The sequence below is a fragment of the Choloepus didactylus genome, chromosome 6 (genome assembly GCF_015220235.1).
Source record: "Choloepus didactylus isolate mChoDid1 chromosome 6, mChoDid1.pri, whole genome shotgun sequence".
NCBI lineage: Eukaryota > Metazoa > Chordata > Mammalia > Pilosa > Megalonychidae > Choloepus > Choloepus didactylus.
In genome coordinates, this window is record NC_051312.1 from 33,109,238 (window position 1) to 33,132,945 (window position 23,708).

Here is a 23,708-nt window from a genome sequence, read left to right on the forward strand (position 1 = left end):
CACCTTTGGAATTTAGTGTGAATCCATATCCCAAAGCATTTTATTTGAGACAATTACACATATATCGATACTAAGCATTTGTGCTCCCACAACCAACATTTAATAGTAGTTAACATTTTGTCCTATTTGCCTCAATTTTTTTAATTCAATTGTATTGAGATATATTCACAGACCATGCAGTCATACAAAGCGTGCATTCAGTTGTTCACAGTACCATTATATAGTTGTGCATTCATCACCAAAATTAATTTTTGAACATTTTCATTACCACACACACAAAAATAATTAGAATAAAAATTAAAGTGAAAAAGAACAATTAAAGTAAAAAAGAACACTGTGTGCCTTTTTTTTTTTTTTTTTTTTTGCCCCCAGTTTTCTACTCATCCATCCATACACTGGACAAAGGGGAGTGTGGTCCATGTGGCTTTCCCAGTCACATTGTCACCCTTCATGAGCTACATTTTTATACAATCGTCTTCAAGAGTCAGGGGTTCTGGGTTGCAGTTTGATAGTTTCAGGTATTTACTGCTAGCTACTCCAATTCATTAGAACCTAAAAAGGGTTGAATATATTGTGCGTAAGAGTGCCCACCAGAGTGACCTCTTGGCTCCTTTCGGAATCTCTCTGCCACTGAAGCTTATTTTGTTTCCTTTCACATTGCCTCAATTTTTAAAAATTAAATCATTTCAGATAAAGTTGAAGTTCCCTTTGACGATCCTTATCCCTAACTATATTTCCCACTCTTCTCAGAGGTAACCCCTATCATGAATTTGACTTATATAATTATAGTCCATCTTTTATAATTTATCTGTAAAATATCATTGTTTTGTGTTTTAAGAGTTGTGTTTATATATATATCATTTTACAATTTTTAAATTTAATATTATGGTTTTTTTTTATTGAACCACATTAACGTTGATTTGATTTGTTCCTTTTCGTTGTTGCATAGCATTCTAATATTCAGTTGTACACATTTTATTATCTAGTTTTTTACTGATGAACATTTAACTTTCTAGGTTTTTACTGTTACAGTTGTGCCTTGAACTTCATTGACATATCTCCTTGTGTGCACATGTGGCATTTTCTATAAGATATTTACCTAGAATTGGAATTATTCTAGCTCCTCTTTAGTAACATAGCATAGATTTATTGGCTACCAAAGACATAATCCTCCTACTTCTTAGATGCTTGAAGGGCTTCACAGGGTACTATTCTGACTGGTACTCAATAAAAGCAGAGATCCTGATATTTACAAATTTCATTGCAAATCTAGGACCAGAGTTTTTCCCAAATCTTTCAACTAGTTAGTTCCAGAGAATAAATAAATGTAAATGTTAAATATAGGAAAGATCAAATAGTAAAATGTATAATTTTTGGATGGGTCATTATAAAATTAATTTCTTGCTCTCCCTGCCCTCCTTTATAAATTTCTAAAGTAATGCATGTTCATTGTAAATAATTCAGATAATACTAAACTAAATATAGTAAAAAGTTTGTCACTCCTTACCTTTCTTATGCCCAGTTTGGGCATAAGTTTATTGGTTTTGAATGTATCCTGCCAAATTTTTTCTCTGCAAAGACATATATATTTTTTTACACAGGTATATGGTTTTCTCCATTTTGTTTTTTAACAGAGGTAGGATTATACAAAACAATATAGCAAGGACATTGTTCTGTGTCAGTACATGTAGATCTACTGTATTCTGTTTAATGACTGCTAAACAATAGTATAGTTGTTTGTAGTTTGTTTAACTGTTTTCTTGATGAATGCTTAGGTTTATTTACAATTAAAGGTTAGCTTTTCTTGCACATTATGGTTGCTTATTCCCATGCCTGGAGGTGTATATAGCAGGCTGAAAATTCCCCCAACATATGATGTGTTTCTATGTTATTCAGCCTGTCCTAGATAGTAAATACTATCTAGGATATATTGTTTCTCTTGCAGAAGGAACAGTTTGCAAGGCTGGCAGTGACATTCCTTGCAGCTCCTATCTGTCCTCCTCACTCTTATGTATTTCATGTTTACTGTATGAATAACAATATTCTAAGTCCCATGACTATATAGTATTTTTTAAATTTTATTTTGAAATAAATTCAAAGTTATAGGAACAGTTGCAAAAACAATACAAACCCCATACACAGAACTCCAGCGTACCCTGACCCCCATCCCCCAATACCCCGATCCACCAACTTTAACATTCTGTCACACCACCATTTTTTTCTTTTCCTCCCTCCCTGCTTCCCTCCCTTCCTATCATCCATCATCTATTGCTCTGTCTTCTGAACATGAGAGCAAGCTGTACACATCCTTGAACAAACACTATAATTCACATATACAATTCCCATGAACAAGAACATTCTTTTATACAATCCCATTAAGCACAGCTAAGAAGTTCAAGGAATTCAACATTGATACAAAGGTTACATTCTATATTTCCTTTTTTTTTTTTTTTTTTCTTATGTCTCAACTGTGTCCCTTTGAGCCTCCTGTCCTCCATCCTCAGATCCCATCCAGGATCATCCTTGGCATTCAGTTGTCATCTATTTAGACTGTTGTGTTTTTTTTCAATTGTGGAAACATATATACAGCCTAAATCTTCCCATTCCACCCCCTCCCTATCATTCCATTAGTGGGATTAATCACATTTAGAATGTTGTAATGCTATCACCTTCCCACCTTCCATTACTAGAAATTTCCTTTCACCTCAGACAGCAACCCTACACTCATTTCTTAACTCCCCATTGCCCCTTGCCCCACATCTCATAACCCATACTCTACTTTTCATCTCTATGGTCATATTCTCTGATAATTTCTTTGTGTTTACTGTGGGGCTTAAATTTAACCTCTTAAATCCATAACAATCTTGTTTTTCTTTGATGCCAACTTAACTTCAATAGGACACGTAAACTATGTTCCTATACTCCTCCATTCCCCCACCTTTATATAGTTCTTGTCAAAAATTACATATTTTGCATTGAGTCCAAAACCACTGATTTGTCATTAGAGTTTGTGTATTTTATATCATGTAGGAAGTAAATAGAGGAGTTACAAATCAAAAATTATTGATTTCTATTTGTATTCCATTGTGGTTAGAGAATGTGCTTTGGATATATTCAATTGTTTTTTGTTTTTTGTTTTTTAATTTTTTGAGGCTTGTTTTATGTCCCAGCATATGGTCTATTCTGGAGAAAGATCCGTGATCACTAGAGAAAAATGTGTGTCCTGGTGATTTGGGATGTAAGGTTCTATACATGTCTGTTAAAATTCTCTATATCTCTCTCTCCTTTCTTTGTTTCTCTGTCGGTAGGGCTCCCTTTAGTATCTGAAGTAGGTAGGGCAGGTCTTTTATTGGCAAAATCTCTCAGCATTTGTTTGTGAAAAATTTAAGCTCTCCCTCAAATTTGAAGGAGAGTTTTGCTGGATAAAGTATTCTTGGTTGAAAATTTTTCTCTCTTAGAATTTTAAATATGTCATGCCACTGCCTTCTTGCCTCCATGGTGGCCGCTGAGTAGTCACTACTTAGTCTTATGTTGTTTCTTTTGTATGTGGTGAATTGCTTTTCTCTTGCTGCTTTCAGAACTTGCTCCTTCTCTTCAGTCTTTGAGAGTCAGATCAGAATATGTCTTGGAGTGGGTTTATTTGGATTTATTCTATTTGGAGTTCGCTGGGCATTTATGCTTTGTGTATTTATATTGTGTAGAAGGTTTGGAAGTTTTCCCCAACAATTTCTTTGAATACTCTTTCTAGACCTTTACCCTTCTCTTCCCCTTCTGGGACACCAATGAGTCTTAAATTTGGATGTTTTATTTTATCTATCGTATCCCTGAGATCCATTTCGATTTTTTCGATTTTTTTCTCCATTCTTTCTTTTGTTCTTTCATTTTCTGTTCTGTGGTCCTCTAGGACACTGAGTCATTGTTCGACTTCCTCTAATCTTGTATTATGAGTATCCAGAGTCTTTTTAATTTGGCCAACAGTTTCTTTTATTTCCATAAGATCTTCTATTTTTTTATTTACTCTTGCAATTTCTTCTTTATGCTCTTCTAGGGTCTTCTTTATGTCCTTTATATCCTGTGCCATGTTCTTCTTCATGTCCTTTATATCCTGTGCCATGCTCTCATTCTTTAATTGTAGCCCTTTGATTAATTGCTCCAAGTACTGTGTCTCTTCTGATATTTTGATTAGGGTGTTTGGGATTTGGTTCTCCATATCGTCTGGTTTTATCATATGCTTTAAGATTTTCTGTTGTTTTTGGCCTCTTGTCATTTGCTTTGCTTGATAGGGTTCTTTCAAGTTGTAAAAAATACAACTTGTGGGGCGTGTGTCTGGGTGGTTAGGGAGGGAGGGCAGCTTTAATAATCAAACCTCCCAGGTGTTCTTGGAGATTCAAGGCTGTTGCAACAGTCTAAGCCTTCATTTCAGTTTTGCCCCAGATTTTCACTCAATGCCCACAAGTCCCCGGCATTGACGTAACGTCCCTGGGTTTTCCGAGCGGGTCCCCTTTCTCAGCTGTTATCTTCTAGGACCTCTGCTGAGGGAAGGCTGTGCTACATCACAAGTGTGCGCCATCCCTCAAGGGAAGCTCTGGGCCGCTGGGCCGTGCAGGGTCGCTCCCAGCCTGTTGCAAAGATGACTGGATGGGGCATCTCAGCCCCCCACCCCCTTTTTGCACAGCTCTGCCTTCCCAGCTCCGGGACAACTAGCTGTGTATGCACCCAAGGCTGCTGTCCATGACCGATATTGTGGCATGTGTGCGGTGCCGTGGGATACACTCCTCCCCATCACACTGGGTTTCCTGGCGCAGCTCTGGACTGTGGGTATGGCCCCAGGCAGGAGTGTCTCCAGCCTGCCGGGGAGCCGGCTGCAAGCAGCATTGTTTCTTTCTCCTTTGGGCTCTCCCCTCTGCCCCCTGGCCCTGAGGGAATCAGCAGTGGTCTGTCCTCCACGCCAGACAACGAGAAGTTGACACAGCCTGCTCCTGCCATGCTTTGCTGTGCAGTTCTCACTGTCGTAACTGCCGCCGCTCCTGGGTTCTTTGTTTTTTCTGTTTTGTTTTGTTTTTTATTTAAAGAACTAGTCCATCTCCAAACGCCAACCCCCGGTTTCCCCACACCACAGTGCAGCCGCGGGGCCTTCAGCCAGCCCACTCAGTTGTTTCAGAATGCAGACTTCCAGTTTCACCAAATGCACGGTCCCTGTGGTTTCAGCAGACGTTGTCCTTGTCCAGCTGGTGCATCGCTGAAACTGGTGTTCTGGGTCACTTTCTGGTTTTTATCTAGTATTTTTCATGGAGGTGTTTCTTTGCCCTTTCTCACCTAGCTGCCATCTTAGGTTCTCCTGTATGGTATTTTAAATACGAGTGTAAAACTGACCCCATCTCTCAAGTTCACCATCTAAAGAAGAAGGAAAGACTCTTCAGTACCAACTGAAAATTGATAGTTGTACCTAGAAACATAAACACTTGAACTCAAAGCAAATTTTTTGTGCTTGTAGCCAGGTAACCTAAAATGATGAGTGTTTTGTGATACAAAAATAGCTAATTTGGGGTAAGCATAGATTTTTCTAGAATTCAGGAAAATTTCCAGGAGAAGGTGAGATTTTGAAGATCAGAAAAGCTAATAAGGAGTGTTGTCTAGATTCTAGGTGCATCCTTTTCGCAGTTGTCAAGTGTACCGGTTTGTATATAGTATGTCCCCCAAAAAAAGCCATGTATTTTATGCAGTCTTGTGGGGGCAGACATATTAGCGGGGATTAAGTTGGAACATTTGGATTAGGTTATTTCCATGGAAATGTGCCCCACCCAACTGTGGGTGATAACTTTGATTGGATAATTTCCATGGAGGTGTGGCCCCGCCCATTCAGCATGGGCCTTGATTAGTTTATTGGAGCACTATATAAGCTCAGACAGAAGGAGCAATCTTTCTACTGTCAAGAGGGACACTTTGAAGAACGCACAGGAGCTGAGAAGAGAGGAGTTGCAGATGAGAGACAGTTTGAAGACGGCCGTTGAAAGCAGACTTTTGCTCCGGAGAAGCTAAGAGAGGAAAAATCTTATTTGCCCCAAGAGCATCTAAGAGTGACATTTTTGAGGAACTGCAGCCTAGAGAGGAACATCCTGGGAGAAAACCATTTTGAAACCAGAACTCTGGAGTAGATGTCAGTCATGTGCCTTCCCAGCTAACAGAGGTTTTCTGGACACCATTGGCCATCCTCCAGTGAAGTTACCCGATTGTTGATGACTTACCTTGGACACTTTATGGCCTTAAGACTGTAACTTTATAACCAAATAAACCCCCTTTATAAAAGCCGATCCATTTCTGGTATTTTGCAACCCGGCGGCATTAGCAAACTAGAACATCAAGATATGTGGCTCTTAAGTATTGATTTTCCACTTTGTACCTGGTCTTAATGTCTGAATGGTAAATTTTAATTAGAAACTATTTAAAATTTTCTATCTTTCTGTGACAAGTACCATTCTCCTAGGACCCCATAGCATTTTCCTGGCTCTGGGAACTACTCAAGTTCTGAGCAGTGTATGGTGTGAAACAGACCCATTCACCATGCTCTCTCCTACTTATTTTTTTTTTCCTTTAATTTTTTATTTTGAAATAATTTTAGGCTTCGTGAAGGGTCACTATGATAGAACAGAGAATCTGTCCAGCCTTTACCCAAGTTCCTCTAAGGTTAACATCTAACATGAACACAGGACAGTTAAGGAATATCAGTTATCATAATAAACTTGGTTATCAATATCAAGAAATTGAAACTGGTACAATATCATTAACTGAACTACAGACTGATTGAGGTTTCCCCAGTTTTCCACTAATGTCCTTTCCTTTTCTATTCCAGGACACCACGCTGTATTTAGTTGTCATTCTCTTTAGTATTCTCTAGTTTGTCAGTTCTTTAGTCTTCCTTTGTCTTCTATGAACTTAACACTTTTGAAGACTACTTCTTGGGTATTTTGTAGAATGTCCCTCAATTTGTATTTGTCTGATGTCTTATCATGATTAGACTGGGGGTGTGTTTTCTCCCACCTTTTTTTAGATGCTTTTTATTTTTTAATTAAATTCGGTTTTATTGAGATATGTTTACATATCATCAGTCATCCATGATGCACAATCAGCTGTTCATAGTACCATGATATAGTTATGCATTCATCACCCCAATCTATTTTTGAACATTTTTCTTACACCAGAAAGAATAAGAATAAAAAATAAAAGTAAAAAACAACACCCAAGTCATCCCCTCCATCCCACCCTATTTTTCATTTAGTTTTTGTCCCCATTTTTCTGCTCATCCATCCATACACTGGATAAAGGGAATGCGATCCACAAGGTTTTTGCAATCACACTGTCGAGTCAAGGCTACTGGGTTGCAGTTTGATAGTTTCAGGTATTTACTTCTAGCTATTCCAATACATTGAAACCAGAAAGAGTTATCTATGTAGTACATAAGAATGTCCACCAGAGTGACTTCTCGACTCCATTTGGAATCTCTCAGTCAGTGAAACTTTATTTCACATCCCTCTTTTGGTCAAGAAGTTCTCAGTCCCACTATGCCGGGTCCAGATTCATCCCCAGGAGTCATATCCTGCGTTGCCAGGGAGATTTATACCCTTGTCTCCCACTTCTTTTTGCTCCTGTCTTTCCTCTAGTGGATGCCTGCATCTCAGACCAAGGTCTCAACACACACACACACACACCACTGGGGTCTGAAAGAGAACAATCTGACTAGGTCAGTAGTGCAGACTGTCTCTTTGAATGTCTTAAAAGGATCCAGTTACTAAGATTTTTGTTAGGCCCACTTTTAGCAGAATCAGGATGTGCTTTTTATTAAATTCCCAATCATCTTCTAAGCAATTTCCATCACACTTATTAGGAATTGCTAACCTTTTGACCTTATTCAAAAAACCCTAGTCCCTTTACAAAAACCAAGTCTGCGGGTATGTTATCTAAATGTCATGGGTCCCAAAATAAGAAACATTTCCCTTGGACCTATTTATGGGAAACCCATAAAATTATTAACCTGATAAATATTTCCTTCATTCCAGAGTGAATGTGAAGTTGGTACTCAAAACTGGATGTTGTATTCTGGCGTCCACTTTCTGTTCTGACTTCACCCTTGTCTACAGTCATTGTTAGGACTCAGAACCTAGCTTTTCTAACCCTAGGTGAATAGAAATGCGGCATTGACTGCTGTGAAGTGACACCATGATGTCCTTAGAACCCATTATCTCCTCCAGACAGATGCTGGTGTGTACTGAGCAAGCAGGCGTTGAGTTAGAGACTTTCAGGCTTGGGGGGTTCTGTGCCTTTCCTCTGTGGGGCATAAGTCTGACCTCTTTCTTAAATGTTGGCCCCAACTGACTCAGCCACTTAATGCTTTACCCTGAAATATACAGGTGCTGATCTGACAGGAGCTTTTCACCCTCTACAGGCTGGGCCCCCTAATGAGAATGTAGGCTCATAGAGCAATAATTCACGTGTAGGTGGCCTGTAAGGAAAGTTTTAACAAAAGAGTTGGTTAAGAAGCTGATTTATTTTCTTGCTTAACTCTCTTGTCATGTGCTGGGTGGGGGCGGAAAAGGGGGGGAGGGTGGGGAATGGTGCTGCTGAAAGCATTTATCTTCATTTCTGCCGTCTCCCAGTGTTTATTACCCTATGATCGACAGATGAGGAAAGCTGCCAGTCAAACCCACGTTCAGCACATTTCAATTTCTCTTCATTGCAGATTTTAGGCTTTTGAAATTTGCATCCTCTTTGCAGCAATAAAGGTCGTTTCCCTCCTGCTGCTAACAAGCCCAAAGACCCTCTGGTCCAATTCCACTCACTTGTGTTTCTACCAAACAGTGAAAACTGCTGGAATCTCAGCAATTTAAGATAAGTGATTGGTGAGAGTTGTTCAGTGTTTGAGTCATTCATTTGCTTTCTTTATCTTTGTCTCTCATCCCTTTCTCCCTCAGTCCCTCTTGCCATCTTCCCCCACCCCCTGCCCACCCTTGTGCTGCTTAGGCACCCCCTCCAGCAGAGTTCCATTGTGCAGTAATGAGAAGATGACAGATTTTCCAACTTCTTTCCTGACTTCACCCAGGGACCTGCCTAAGCCATTGTCCTCCCAGCAACAGAGGTTGCTGGAACCTAAATATAGGAAATGCCAGGTTGTGGGGGAGGTAGAGTAATTCTTAATACGCTTATCCACTTGCATGTCTTCTGTCAGAGGTAGAAGCTTTAAGGAAATCCCTGCCTGGCAGGAGTGAATGCCAGGCTTTTGGTTTTTGTTTTTAGGCTTTTTTTCACCCCATTTCCCCTGAATGTTGTGAGTTTTAGAACGTTGTTCCTAATAATCTTTCAGAAGCATGTGTTCTTATGAGCTTATTTGTTTTTGTCTTAAATAATGTTTGTGGGTGGAAGAAAGGTAATGATATTCATTTCTTTGAAAATGGATGATCTGCTTTCATAATTACCTGTCCCAATTACATCATTAGTCTAAGTGTGGGTAATTGCTTCATTAGGATATATATATCAAAGAAGGGCAGGTCTACAGAATGGTGATGAAAACGGGCCTCAGCCTCTTCATCTGTACCCACACAGGGGCATCTTAGTTTGATTTCAGAGAGCTACCAGTTTTCTGGCCTGCAGTCAGAATTAATCATGGGTTTTAATGTGATAGAAAGAGTCAGGACCCAGAAAAGAGAAGCTTACTTTACCCTTTGCTTTGGAGTGGTAACAAGTTGCTGAACTTAGGATGACACTAGTACGTTCAAGGCAATGTGATTGAAGCATTAGGGATCCCTGAATCAGGAAGCAAAGTCGTCTTAAGGCAGCCTACTAACTGTGGGCTTTCTGAGGCTCACTAGGTCTGATTGCATGAGCCATGTGTTGTGTTTAGAAGTGACCTCAGACCATTTGACCAACTTTTTTAAGGGAGAATGGCTATGCCAAGCATGGAAATATGTTCTTCCATCAGACCTAACTGCTTTCCTGTAGCTTTTAATGTAAGTGACTTCAGCCATGTCTGTGAATGACTGTGTACATGCTCCTGGGTTGTACATTTTGTCTTTCAAGGCATATTTTTAAAGCTAATACCAGAGTCTTTGTACTACTAATTCTGGACAGGAAGGCTCTATCCATTGCTCTAGTCCTAATGAACATCAGGTTACTTTCTCTTTCGCCTCTTGGCCTATTATAAAGTTTGTTCTGTGACCACATAATCCTCAGTTGAATTGTTATTTTAAGAAAAATGTTGATGAAGCTGTGAGGCATAGAAATATTTCGTAGCTGTTTCTTTTCCCTTCCTTGCATACCATCAGTACTCCAGGCCTTATTAATTTCATTGTTGAGCTCTGAGGCTATCGTTTGTTGTTTTTTGCCTCATTTGTTGGCCTTTGACCTCAATAGTATTTTTCTTGGGCCTTCCCCTAAAGTTCATGATTTGTGTGTGGACCAATATTACCCTTGTTCTTCAGAAAATGAGCTTTGAAGCCTTTAGGAATTTATTGAACAATACAATTAAGTCAATTTAGGCACCTGATTCCTGCTGAGAACACACATAGCCATTGAAGTCTACAAATATTAACCCTCTAATCCATTTTAAATGTATTTCAAACTTAATTTGTATAATGACTGATCTCTACATCAGTTTAAGCAACCAGTAAAACAGTTATTAAACAGCCTAAATCTGGTAGCTATACCACATACTTCATTCAGAACATATATTACACCAGTATAACAGAATTATAGATACTTACATATGCCTCCCAGGTTTGGGGTTTTATTTTCGGAGTTTGTGTTTTTATAGACAATGAGGTCCTCTGATACTTCTCTTATCTTTTATTTTAGCTTTAGGACAAAGTGAAGATTTGGTTTCAGCTATAGGTAATATAGTCAGAAATTAGTCTTTGAAACCCTACTTTTTTTTAGGGGTGATGAAAATGTTTTGAAATTGGATAGTAGTAACGGTTGTAAAACTGAATGTGGTGATGGTTGCACAACTCTGAATACACTAGAGCACGTTCAATTGTATACTTTTAATAGGTGACTTGTATGGTATGTGAATTGATTTTGTTTCCTCAGATACTTTTATGATCACCAGGTTTCCATGCAGTGTATTTTCTATAAAGTAAAAATTAGCATCTTATTCTCATACGAACCTGTGGTTCAGTTATAAATAGGAACATGATATGTAGTTCTCTGGCTGCTATACCTTAAGGAGGTTACTTTACAGAGAGGCAAAGGATATCAGTGATCCAGGAAGGCTGCTTATAAAGATTGGGTCTCTTTCATTAGTAAAGATTAAAGGCATGGATAATATGAGGTTGTCCCCAGAATTCTGAAATGCTTGGAAATGGAACACATTTTAGGAAGACAGACAAAGGAAAAATAAGAAAGATTTCTTTATACTCTGGCCAGTAAACTTTGGGGTGGCACTGGTGGGAATTATAAATACATTCAAAATATATTTGGCCAAAATGGACAAAAGATTCAAATAGACACTTCGCCAAAGAATTTATAAAAATGGCCAGTAAGAACATGAAAAGGTGTATAGACTCATTAGTTATTAAGGAAATGCAAATCAAAACCACAAAGAAATACCACTTCTTACCCATAGGATAGCTACAATTAAAATGACTGAACATAACAAGTGTTGCCAAGGATGTGGAGAAATTGGAACCCTCATACATTGCTGGTGGGAATGTAAAATGTTTCCACTGTAGAAAACAGTTTGACAGTTCCTCAAAAAGTTAAATATAGAATTACCCCACAATGCCACTCCTAGGTATATACCCAAGAGAACTGAAAACTATGTCTACTCAATAACTTGTACATAAATGCTTGTAGCAGCCTTATTCATGATAGTCAAAAAGTGCTCAAGTGATGATTAGATAAAATGTGGTATAGCCATAATAGTGGCCACAAAAATAGTAAGTGCCGATACGTATTATAACATAGATGAACCTTGAAATCATTATGCTGAGTGAAAGAAGCCAGACACAAGAGGCCACATGTTGTATGTTTCCATTTATATGAAATGTCCGGGAGAGGCAAAGCTGTGAAGAAAGAAATAGAGTAGTGGTTACCTAAGGCTAGGGAGGAGAGAGTGGGTGGTGAGTGTTAATTGGTATAAGGTGTTTTAGGGGTGATGAAAATGTTTTGAAATTTGATAATAGTAATGGTTGTTGTAAAAGTGAATCTGGTGATGGTTGCACAACTCTGAATACACTAGAGCATGTTGAATTGTACACTTTTAGTAGGTGAATTTTATGATATATGAATTGTCTCAATAAAGCTGCTATTTTAAATTTTATGTGTACATGTGTGTAGCCATTTTCCTCAGTGTTAGAATGATAAATGGGAGTAAGAGAAACTTCGGATGCTTCTGCCCTTGAAGGATTCTTTCCATGTCCCTAGCCTATGAAATAATTGCCTATAGTTTTAGACAAAGTTATTAAAATGGCAATAAGGTGACAAAATGAGTGTGAGTAAATGCTTAGTTATACCAGACCCTTTTTAGGACAAATTTAAGGACTGCATTTGAATAAAGTTTTCTGGAAAGAAGAATGTGAAGTATATGCTATTTAGTATACGCTTAGAGAGAAAGGTTGATTTTTATGTTCAAATACCTGTTTTGTGTTGCGCTAAGAATTTTTTTTTCATTGATATAGCCAATTTATTAGTTTACACAGAGTTGAGGCAGTCCATAAGAAAAAATTTAAATAACCAAAGATAAAAATGTATTTAAGACATGGATAGGCAGTACACACTAAAAGAAATACAGTGAGCCAGTAAACAAATAAAACAAACAAACAAAAAAAAAAAACAATAAATAGTTAAAGAAATGCAAATGGATACCAAAAATGGAATCACCTTATTTTACCTCCGAGATTCACCAAAATTTATATTGGATAGTGTTTTTTTTTTTTAATAACAGCTTTATTGAGATAGAATCCTTATACCATACAATTCATCTGTTTAAAGTATGCAATTCAGTGGTTTTTAATATATTCAGAGTTTTGCAACAATCATCACTACCATTAGCAGTCACTTCCCCATCCTTTCATGCATGTATGCCCCCACCCCCAGTATTCACTAATCTACTTTCTGTCTCCATAGCTTTGCCTGTTCTGGACATTTCGTATAAATAAAATCATACAATATGTGATCTTTTGTGACTAGATTTATAAGAAGAAATTTTAAAAGTTAAGTTCAGTTGGACCTGCCCTAGGCTTTCTAGTCAGCTCTGCTGACCATTTAACAAGCTGTTTCTTGGCTCCACATCATACCAAGCAGAAGATAGTAATTGTGTTTCCAGGCTGATGAGTGTTTGTACCCCCATCTCCATTCTTATTCCATCTTCCCAGCACCAGCACAAAGATGGCCATCAAGAATTAGGCAACCTCAAATGGAGCAGAAGTGTAGGATTGAAATGTAATTTAATCCTCTCCTTCTTTGTAACTTGCCCTTTTTTTACTCTCCCCAAATTAGCTTTTCTGATAGATTTACTAATGATTCCCATTGTTCAGTATTTTCGCTGAACTGTTGAATCATACTCTTCATTTCCTTGCTCCTAGAACAGATCTTAGAGAGAGGCTAAGAAGCTGTTTTAGAAAAAGTTTCCTAGTTCTCCTCTCTAAGCAAAAGAAGAGAGGAGTCTGAGAGAAGCAGAAGCAGAGATATGCATATAGGCTGTCAGGATTGGTAGCACTTACCTGCTGTGAGACTGTCATGAATGCTGTGATTGTATACCCAGACACATTCCTGAAGCATCAGGGTCTATAAGTTAAAGACCTGACCCAGAAAATGAAACTTGGCAGCTTGTTTTTTGCTGTTGTTGTTTCCTGATAGGTGTCCTTTCCCCTTTTCTTTGTCTTTCTTCAGAATAATCCTAATATCCTCTTTTGCTCTGAGGCTCCAGGGGAAGAACTCTCCGTTGTATGACACAAAATGGACTACCATTACTGACAGTGAACTGACAGTCTTAGTGTTCCCACCATCACTTACAAGAACTTGCATGAAAATCCTGGGCTCTTTTTCTGGGAAAAAGTTACCAAAGAGTATAGGACCTAGAATTTGACCTAAATCCTAAAATTTGAGTGTGTTTCTCTCTTGACCCTGGTACACTATTTGGGCCAGTCTTACAAAAGGATCTCCAATTATGAGCCATTGATTATAGAGCTGTGCCTATAGAAGAAATGCACTCAGAGATTGGAGTACCTGATTAAAATAACGATAATAGCAGTAATTTATTAGCTATAACTTGCCATCACTTTGTATTCGTTGTCCCAATTCGAATATAAATTGTTGTTCCAGTGATCCTATAAGTTGTAGGAACTGTTATACTCATTTTACAAATAAGGAAACTGAGATTCAGGGAGATTAAATAATTCACACAAAGTCACACAGTAAATTTTTTCAGGAAGTATCAAAAATCAGATTCATGTGACTCTGAAGCCTATATTCTCTGAAACCATGCAAGCTATGCCAGACTCTAATCCATGGCAGAAGTGGGAAACTGGAAGCTGGCTAAGGCACAAGTATAATATGCTGTTCCTTTGATTAGTCCTTTTCCATAATCAGCATCACTAACAGTGTATTTTCAGCAGTGGGTATTCCAGTAGTGGTCCTTTCTAAGAGCACCTATGTTGGAGTTAAAAGTGTAGGCTATCTTTATTTAGCTTGGAGTTTCTCAATGAAGCACAGTTTCGTCTCCCAGCAGACCTTTGGCAATGTGTGGAGATATTTTTGGTCGCAACTTGGTGGTAGGAGGTGCTATTGGCATCTAGTGGGTAGAGGCCAGGCATGCTGCTAAACAGCCTACAATGCGCAAAGCACCTCCCACCAAAAGAATTACCTGGTCCAAAATGTCAATAGTGCAGAGCTTGAGAAACCCTGCATCTAGCTTGCCATTCCGTTATTATTTGGGAGAACCTTGAGGCCTTAAAAATCCCTCAGCGTTCTCTCAGGATATGCTTTCTGAGGCTAAGTGCCTCCTCTTGTGTAAATACTTTGGAGCTCAGTCCATTAATTCCCTCTGACACTTTTCCTGTACTTTCAGCATAATGGCCAAAGGCCTACTAAATGGTTGGGGTTTTTTTTATAGGTTTCTTCCTGATGTTTCCAAGAGACCGGCTCAGTTGGGCTGTAGTTCTGCCAGAAGAGAACCTGGTGACAATGCTCCAATCTGTTACTGGCATCTTTACCTCCCTTAATCTATGTTTACACGGCACGGAAAATCAACTCTGCCTGGCTCTGTTCCTCCTCAGCACTCTGGCACCATTGGCGGAGAACACCTCCCTAATCTCTTCCACACAGTGAAACCACATTTATTTATTTTATTGCACAGCTGTGCTCCAGAAGATGCTTCTTGAGACATGGACTGTCTCCATGGGTGCTTCTAGGGCTCTGATTTGGAGTCCCAGTTGCAGATTCACAGCCCTCTTAAAGCGTCTGGTATTATTCCTCAACTATTTCCTGTCTGTGGCTCTTATCCCATCCCCCAGATTTTAAACTCCTACAATATGGAGTTTGTTTCTTCAATTTATTTTCTACCCTCTCCCAGCCCCTAGAATTTTGTTCATCATATGCTGAGAAAGTCAGCTTGCCTTCTTCCATTTTGGGCTGTATGCTTTCTGGCTAGACATTGGAGGAAATGATAGGGAACTGAAGTAATTTGAGAGGGACCAGTGGCCAGAGGGAGATGGCAACTATCCAGATAAGCAGCCCAGGGAAACAATTCAGAAGCTCAATGGAATTGTGCCTGGGTTAGAATGAAACTGAATAATTCTTTCCAGAGAAGTGGTAGACCTTGGAACTGAAAATCTATTTTCAACATCAAGAAGGCCTAGAAAAATCAAGAAAGTTACTGTTAACAAAGTACTGCAGGGAGCTTACCCTCCTAATGACCCAGATGTTCAGCAATAGTTCTCGAATCAGATTATTATTATTGGAGAATTTTCTGTGAAGGTTTAAGCAAGGGCTTATATTTACATCATCTGAGTGATATGCCACAGGACCCTCAACAGGAGATTAAGGTCAGTGGGCTCATTGATAGCACCACCAAATGCTGCCTCTTTTTCAAGCCTTCAGGGATTGTTTTTGGATTTACAAGATTTTAAAGAGTGGGTTGGTTTGGGGGTATTGGTAAACAGTGTTTCTCAACATTTATTTCGCTACCACCCTCCTAAGGAGGCTTTTTAGACATTTTTTCCCTACGTGTCCCTTGCCCATGAAATTTTAATGTCATAGATGTACTGCATATCTGTTTATGTACTAAGATTCCCACCCACCCCCAACCATTTTTCTTCCCAGGGGGACAGTATTGCCTATTTTGAGAATACATAACCCAGAAGTATCATCATCTTGGAAAGGAACCATTATTTGTACCTTTTCCTTACAAATTGAAACTGGGACAAGGACATCATTAATAAAACTAAGTTGAAAGAGCCTTCTGATGCAGTTAGAGAAGAGTGAAAAGCATACATTTCTCATATTTTGTGGCTTGTGTGGTAGACATTTTATCCCTGAAGAATCTTTTGACCATATGAGGAAAGACTAGGGAAATACAAGGAGTAGGAGAACAGTGAGTGAGCTCTTTACAAGAATAGATAACGAGACTGTTTTGCAGTGATATGCAGAGGAGAAAGCCTGGGTGAAACTGAAGAATCTGAGTATAAAATTGTCCATTGTTCCAAGGCTAGTAAGCTATAGCAAGTTCAGATTCTCAAAGTAGGAGTTGATTTGCAGCAGAGCATACCATTTAGGTTGTCTAGCATACAAGAATGTTCTATTCTCCCAAGAGGATTTGGCTATGTCTGATTAAAAGGGTGGTTGTCTGTGAAATGCACCTCAGAAGGAGGAGGAGGAAATGACATGTTCATGTAAATGAAATATAACTGCAAATTAAAGTGTCACCCTGTTATAAAAAAATCCATTTTTTATTTAATTGGTTACCAAGGAAAAAAATGTCATACAGAAGTGTATATCTCAGGGAAGGTTAAACCATGAGATATTACAAGTGAATCTGAATTCAAGGAAGGTCTCATGGGGGGACTATAAAATATTGCCTTAATAAAGATATTCTGCTGCAAAGCTAGGCTCATAAATTTCTGCTGTGTTACCTGCAAGGAGTCCAGAAGAGATCAACAAATACTATCTCATTTGTTCTTTACTCTCTTTATCCAGTTAGCTGTATGCTGGCTGCCTCTTCCCTGGAGGAAGCATCCTTTTGAGATGTTTTATTAGGAAGAAGTTCACATACCAAGAAGTAGATGCTTTCTCCCAAATAGCATTGTTTACTACAAAGACATCCAGGGACTGAAATGCTAATTACTTCTCTGTGTCAGTGGTATCCACTCTATTTCACTTTTCTTTCCCCACATTTTCGTCAAAACTCATCTGCCTCTTTAATTGTGAACCTATCAGATGGCATTTGTATACACTACCTGCCACATTGTTGGCACTAAATAAAATGTTAAGTAATAATGGGAGGGGGTGATGGATGAGATTATATTTCTATGTAGTATACTTGTTTGAGAAACATGCCTGGTTTCTCTTTGAGACAAGGATTTGATAGATGGGATTCATCAGCTTTTTTCACTCTCAACTGTGGTTCTTCCTCTTCCCCATCTCTTACTAATCCAAGTATTTTTTTATGTTCTGCAACAGAAACATGTAGATAAATAATGTAATGTGCTCTCTGTCTTCTCCCCCGTCAGGAGCGGTGATTGGTGATGGACAGTCTGCTGTGGCCAGTAACATTGCCAACACTACCTACCGGCTTCAGTGGTGGGACTTCACCAAGTTTGATCTCCCAGAAATCAGTAATGGTAAGCCAAGGTAGAGCTGGGGGTACTAGTAGAAAGGGAATCTTTTACTGGTGAACCAGAACTCAGGAACTCATGTAACACTGGATTTTTCATCCTCTCGTTGAGCAGCTGGTTGCCATGTGCCATTTCTGCAGCTCTTCTGCAACTCTCAGTTAAGCAGTTCAGCATATACGTATGGAGCACTCATTCTGAGCAACAAACAATGCTAGGCACTAAGGTGAACACAAAATGAAGATGTTGTCTCTGCCCTAAGGAGTTTGCAGACTAGTAATTCTTTGACCTATGGCTAAAAGTTTGGGTGGAACTGAGAATAGGAGAAAGAAAAGGGAGTGTAGGAACTGAGAGCCAGACCCTGTGACCCTTGAGGAAAGACTCTAGCTATGTTAAACTCATTTATTAGTTCAGATCTGGATGGAATGAAATGAATGTGACATGGTTGATATGTGATTTAAAACATCTGTTTGACAGTCCAGTTTCCTTCTAGGGAAATACATGTCTTAATTAGTCAATTGGAATCACAACATTTTAGACCTCTCATTTCACTTTCTATATAATGAAGGACCCACTCTCATACATTCCTAAGAAGTGGCAGTTCACACTCGGCTTAAATACTTCTCATGATAGGCTGCACTGATGAGAGGGCCTAATCTGTCATTGGTAAATTCCTGTTAAAATGTTCTTTCTTGTACTGAGCCACTATTTCCCTTGTTGTCATGTCTTTCCATTGGTCCTGTCAATTCTCCTCCCTCTGAAGCTGCATAGTCTTAAGTCTAATGATGCCTCTTCCCCTGACAGCCCTCTAAATATTTGAAGGTAAACTGTCATTTCCCTTTAAATCTTTATTTTCAGGCCAAACTTCCTTAGATTATTTTTTAAATACATTTTTGATTGTGAAATTTAACGTTTATACATAACAGTGGTAACTTTCAAAGTAAGATTTAACAGGTAGCTAAAGAGCAAATTTCAAAGAAATTTATGGGTTACAGTTCTGCAATTTCAGTTATTTTTATTGTGAAATATAACATATATACAGAAAGGTGATAACTTTTCAAAGTACAGTGTAACAAGTAGTTATACAGGTAATTTCAAAGAATGTTATAGGTTACAGTTCCACAGTTTCAGTTATTTCCTTCTAGCTCTTCTAATACCATAGCATCTAAAAATATGTATTTATATAAAAGGATTCAGTATTCGTAATCCTTTGTTAAATCCTATCTTGTCTGTTGCTACCCCTTCCTCTCGTTTAATCACTTTCTCGATCTTCAGGGGTGTCTAGGCAGTGATCACCCTAACTTGTTCATATTGAAAAGGGGTGTTGACATTATGGGGAGGGGGGCTGCATCTGGTTGTTAATCTTAAAGAGGCTGATGCCTCTGGGTTTTAGGACTTGTCTGGCATAGGAACACTCTGGTGGATTTACATTTCTGAGAGATAAACTTAGTGAGTGAAACTTTTATAGAATCTCAGATAGGGACCTAGGTATTTCAGAACTCCTGTTGTTTAGGGCTTGGCGTACTGTGGCCATCTGGGATATCTAGCTGGAGCTTGCATAAGAGTAACCTCCAGGATAGCCTCTCGACTCTATTTGAAATCTCTTAGTCACTGTAACCTTATTTTATTACCTTTCTTTTCCAGCTTTTGGTCCAAAAGGCATTTTCAATCCCTTGATGCTGGGGCTAGGCTCATTCCTGGGAGTCATGTCCATGTTGTCAGGGAGATTCGGTCCCCTGGGAGTCCTGTCCCGCAATAGGGGGGAGGCTAATGAATTAATTTGTCAAGTTGGGCTTAGAGAGAGAAAGGCCACACCTTGGATTACTTTTTCCAATCTGGTTTCCAAATCCTTGACAGTTCTGCTTCCCTTTTTTGGGGAGCCAAAATTGAATAGAATATTCCATATGTGAGCTATTTCATAGTATAGTGGTGCTTTGGATAGTATTAGTTTAGCCTAATTGTTACTAATCATTACTACCAATTGACTCTGTCATCCTGTAGTTACCTGTCTGTGCAGCTTGAATGTTTTAAAAACCAAGGCTGATTTGTATTTGTTTCTTAAGATTTTTTAAAAAGCATTTTTTTGAGATGTATCCACACACCATACAATCCATCCAAAGTGTGCAATCAGTGGCTTTTAGAATAATTACAGAGTTATGTATTCATCACTACAGTCTATTTTAGAACTTTTTCATTACTCCAAAAAGAAAAATCCCATAACCCTTAGCGGTCATCTCTTAATCCCTCTATCGTTTCCCAGCCACTGAATAACCACTAACCAAATTCTGTCTCTATAGATTTATTTATATCTACATTTTATATAAATGGAATCATACACTATGTATTACTTTGTGTCTGGTTTCTTTCACTAATTATAATATATTTTTAAATTAGAGAAGTTGTAGGTTTACATGGAAGTCATGTAAATAATACAATGTTCCCATGTACCCATCCCTATTGTTGACACTTTGCATTGGTGCAATACATTTGTTACTGTTTCTTTTAAGTTTTATTGTTATAGTGTTAATTGCAGTTTCTAGTTCCTGCCTCTCAACATCTCTTTGAACATTGATTCATTTCTCTCTCAGTCTTGTATTGGCTACCACATTGATAAATACACTTTCTCCATCTTCCTTCAGATGGTTAGCAGAAATGGTGAATAAATGGCAAGGCTTGTAGTATGTTATTGTGAACACCTTCTGTGTTGATTTTAGTCCATGAATTAACACCCTGGACTTGGTTGTTAACATCTGAAGTCCACATTTTTTCTATCTTATTTGCAGGATATGGTAAGATTTTGTCAGATGCCTTAAAGAAATCAAGATATTTTCTGTCTGTGGCATTCCCGAATATGCCAGTCCTGGTATCCTTATCAGATAAGGAAAATGAGGTTAATTTTTCATGTCCTGTTCTTAGTGAAACCTCAGTAACTATCATCCATTTTTTAATAAGTATTCATAAGCCAAATGTCCAGTAATCAGTTCTTTACCTCTGCTAGGAATCAACTGCAATCCACCTCTTCCTTCATTAAAAAACATCGTCTCTAGATTTCTAGCCCAGATATCATTTGCCATAATTTATTTACCACTGTTTTGTTTATTTTGTCATATTTGTTTATTATAATTTAAATAGATGATACATTCACAGTTCAAAAATGTAAAAATTATAAAAGGATATACAGTGAAAAGTCTCCCAACCCTGTCCCCAAGCCACTCAACACTTCTCCCCATAGACAACCACTACTAGCAATTCCTTGTGTATCTTTTCAAGGGTGTTGCATGTATATATAAGCAAATTCAACTTTATGTTTTCCACCTTTTTTTAACCCAAATAGTAGTATGTTATACATACTCTTTTGCATCTCTATACTTTATAATTTTACTTTACTATTTTCTTTACTTTCTAAAATTTCTTGATAATCTTTCTGTATCAGTATATAAAGTGCTTGTGTTTTTTGTTTTTTGTTTTTGTTTGTTTGTTTTCATTACTGCCTTGTATTCTGTTGTATGAATATACCATAATTTTGTAACTAGTCTCCTATTGAGGGACTTTTAAGTTGTTTTCAATCTTTTGCTATACAAAGTGTGCTTTTTTTTTTTCATTTTACATATGTAAGTATAGGATAAATTCCTAGAAATGGAATTTCAGGGAAGACGAGTATGTGCATTTTAGATAGACATTACCAAATTGCCCTCCTTAGGGGTTGTACCAATTTATAATTGCACCTGCAGTTTATGAGAATGTGTGTTGCCCTAAACCTTGCCAGTAGAATGTATTATCACTTTTTTTGATATTTACAAATCTGATAGGTAAAAAAATAGTATATTGGTATTTTTAATTTGTATTTCTGATATGATTAATGAGGTTGAACACCTCATCATATAATGAAGAACCATTTGTGCTTGCAAGTTACCTTGACCTGTGTGTGTGCTTTACCAATTTTTCTATTGTGTTACTGATCTTTTCCTTATCACTTCTGTAGGAACTCTAATAAGGAAAATTAACTTATAATAGGAGTTTCCTAGTTGTCATTTGTCTCTTCACTTTGTGAAGGTTATTTTTGTCATGGAACTTATTTTAAGTACTCAGAATTATCCATCTTTCCATTTATGGTTCCTAGATTTTGTGTCACTGTTAAGATCGTTTAGTAATTTTAGGTTTTAATTTTTTACATTTAAATCTTTGATTTACTAGGAAATTTAACCTAGTCCCAAATAAGCAAAGTGTGTTCCAACCTTTCCACCATATGGCTACTCATTTGTCCTAATCTATTTTTAGAGTAGAGCATTTGTCCCCATTGATCTGCAGTCACTTTCATCATATTCACTTTCCTGTGTGTATTTAAATACATTTTTTTGAAATCTTAATACTGTTCCAGGAATCTGTTTGCTTATTCATATGATAGTACCATCCCCACTGGAAACATCCTGTTAGTGTAATCTTTGTGACTTCATTAGATTTATAAACTAACTTAATGAAATTCAATATCTTTATATCATATCTTATCTAAGATCATGGTGTGGTTTTCCGTTTCTCAAGTCTCTCTTGTGTTCTTAGGAATGTTTTAAAGCGTTCTTCATATATATCTTATACATTTCTTAAGTTTATGTTTTTTTTTGAGGGGGGGTTGTTTTGTGTTTGTTTTTTCTTTGGAGATTTTAATTGGTTTATTACCTCCATGACATCAGCAGCCTACTGATAAGAGACAAATACTTATTTGCTTCCCTTTGGGTTTGGTTTACTCTAAATTCTTCTCAGTTATCAACAGAGATTTTCTTGATTACATGTGACAATCAAATGCCTTAGGTAGTGTGCCGGTTTGAGTGTATTGTGTCCCCCAAATGCCATTATCTTTGTGGTCTTGTGTGGGGCAGGCATTTTGGTGATGGTTGGATTTGCTTGGAATGTGCTCCACCCAGCTGTGGGCAGTGATTCTGATGAGATGTTCCCATGGAGGCGTGGCCCCGCCCATTCAGGGTGGGCCTTTATCGGTGGAGCTATATAAATGAGCTGACTCGGGGGCGGGGAGGAAAGAGAGTGCAGCTGGGAGTGATGTTTTGAAGAGAAGCAAGCTTGCTAGAAAGGAACGTCTTGGGAGAAAGCCGTTTTGAGGCCAGAGCTTTGGAGCAGACGCCAGCTGCCTTCCTAGCTAACAGAGGTTTTCCGGACACCACTGGCCGTCCTCCGGTGAAGGTACCCGATTGCTGAGGTGTTACCTTGGATGCTTTGTGGCCTTAAGACTGTAACTGTGTAGTGAAATAAACCCCCGTTTTATAAAAGCCTGTCCATCTCTGGTGTTTTGCATTCTGCAGCATTAGCAAACTAGGACAGGTAGCTATTACTTAATGCAGTCCTTACAAGTGGCCTGTTGTGTTACCCAGCAGTACACAGGTGACCCCTTTAGTAACATGTAGTTTCTGTATATATCTCTAATAAAAACTTGCAGGTTTTGTTTTTGTGGTATTGTTGCTTTCTGTGCTTTTAAAAAAATTTTTTTTATTTTGATATAATTTCAAACTTACAGGAAAGTTGTAAAAATAATAGCAAAAACAATAGTGAACTCCAATATACATCCTACCCAGATATCCAGATTTATTGGTTTTTAACATTTTGCCACATTTTTTATGACACTATATCTATCTATCCATTCATTCATCCATGTATTTATTTTCTAAGCATTTGAGAGTAGGTTGCATACATCATGCTCGTTTACCATTTAATACTTCCATGTGTATTTCTTAAGAACAAGGATATTCCCTTATTCACCTAATTAATACAGCTATCAAGTTCAAGAAACTTAACATTTGATATAAAGCATATAGACTATATTTCCATTTTTTTCAGTTGTCCCAATAATGTTCTTTTGGACATTTTCTCCTCCATTATAAGATC

At 38.0% G+C, this 23,708-nt stretch overlaps 1 protein-coding gene across 9 annotated transcripts in view; it reads left to right on the forward strand.

Moving 5' to 3' along the window:
* The window catches only part of AMBRA1 (autophagy and beclin 1 regulator 1), a 182,743-nt gene that overhangs the window by 113,314 nt on the left and 45,721 nt on the right, over window positions 1-23,708 (forward strand). For all 9 annotated transcript variants that reach the window (XM_037838594.1, XM_037838595.1, XM_037838593.1 and 6 more), the window contains one exon: window positions 17,715-17,825. In XM_037838594.1, coding sequence (XP_037694522.1) covers window positions 17,715-17,825 — 111 coding nt within the window. The remainder of the gene's footprint in view (window positions 1-17,714; window positions 17,826-23,708) is intronic.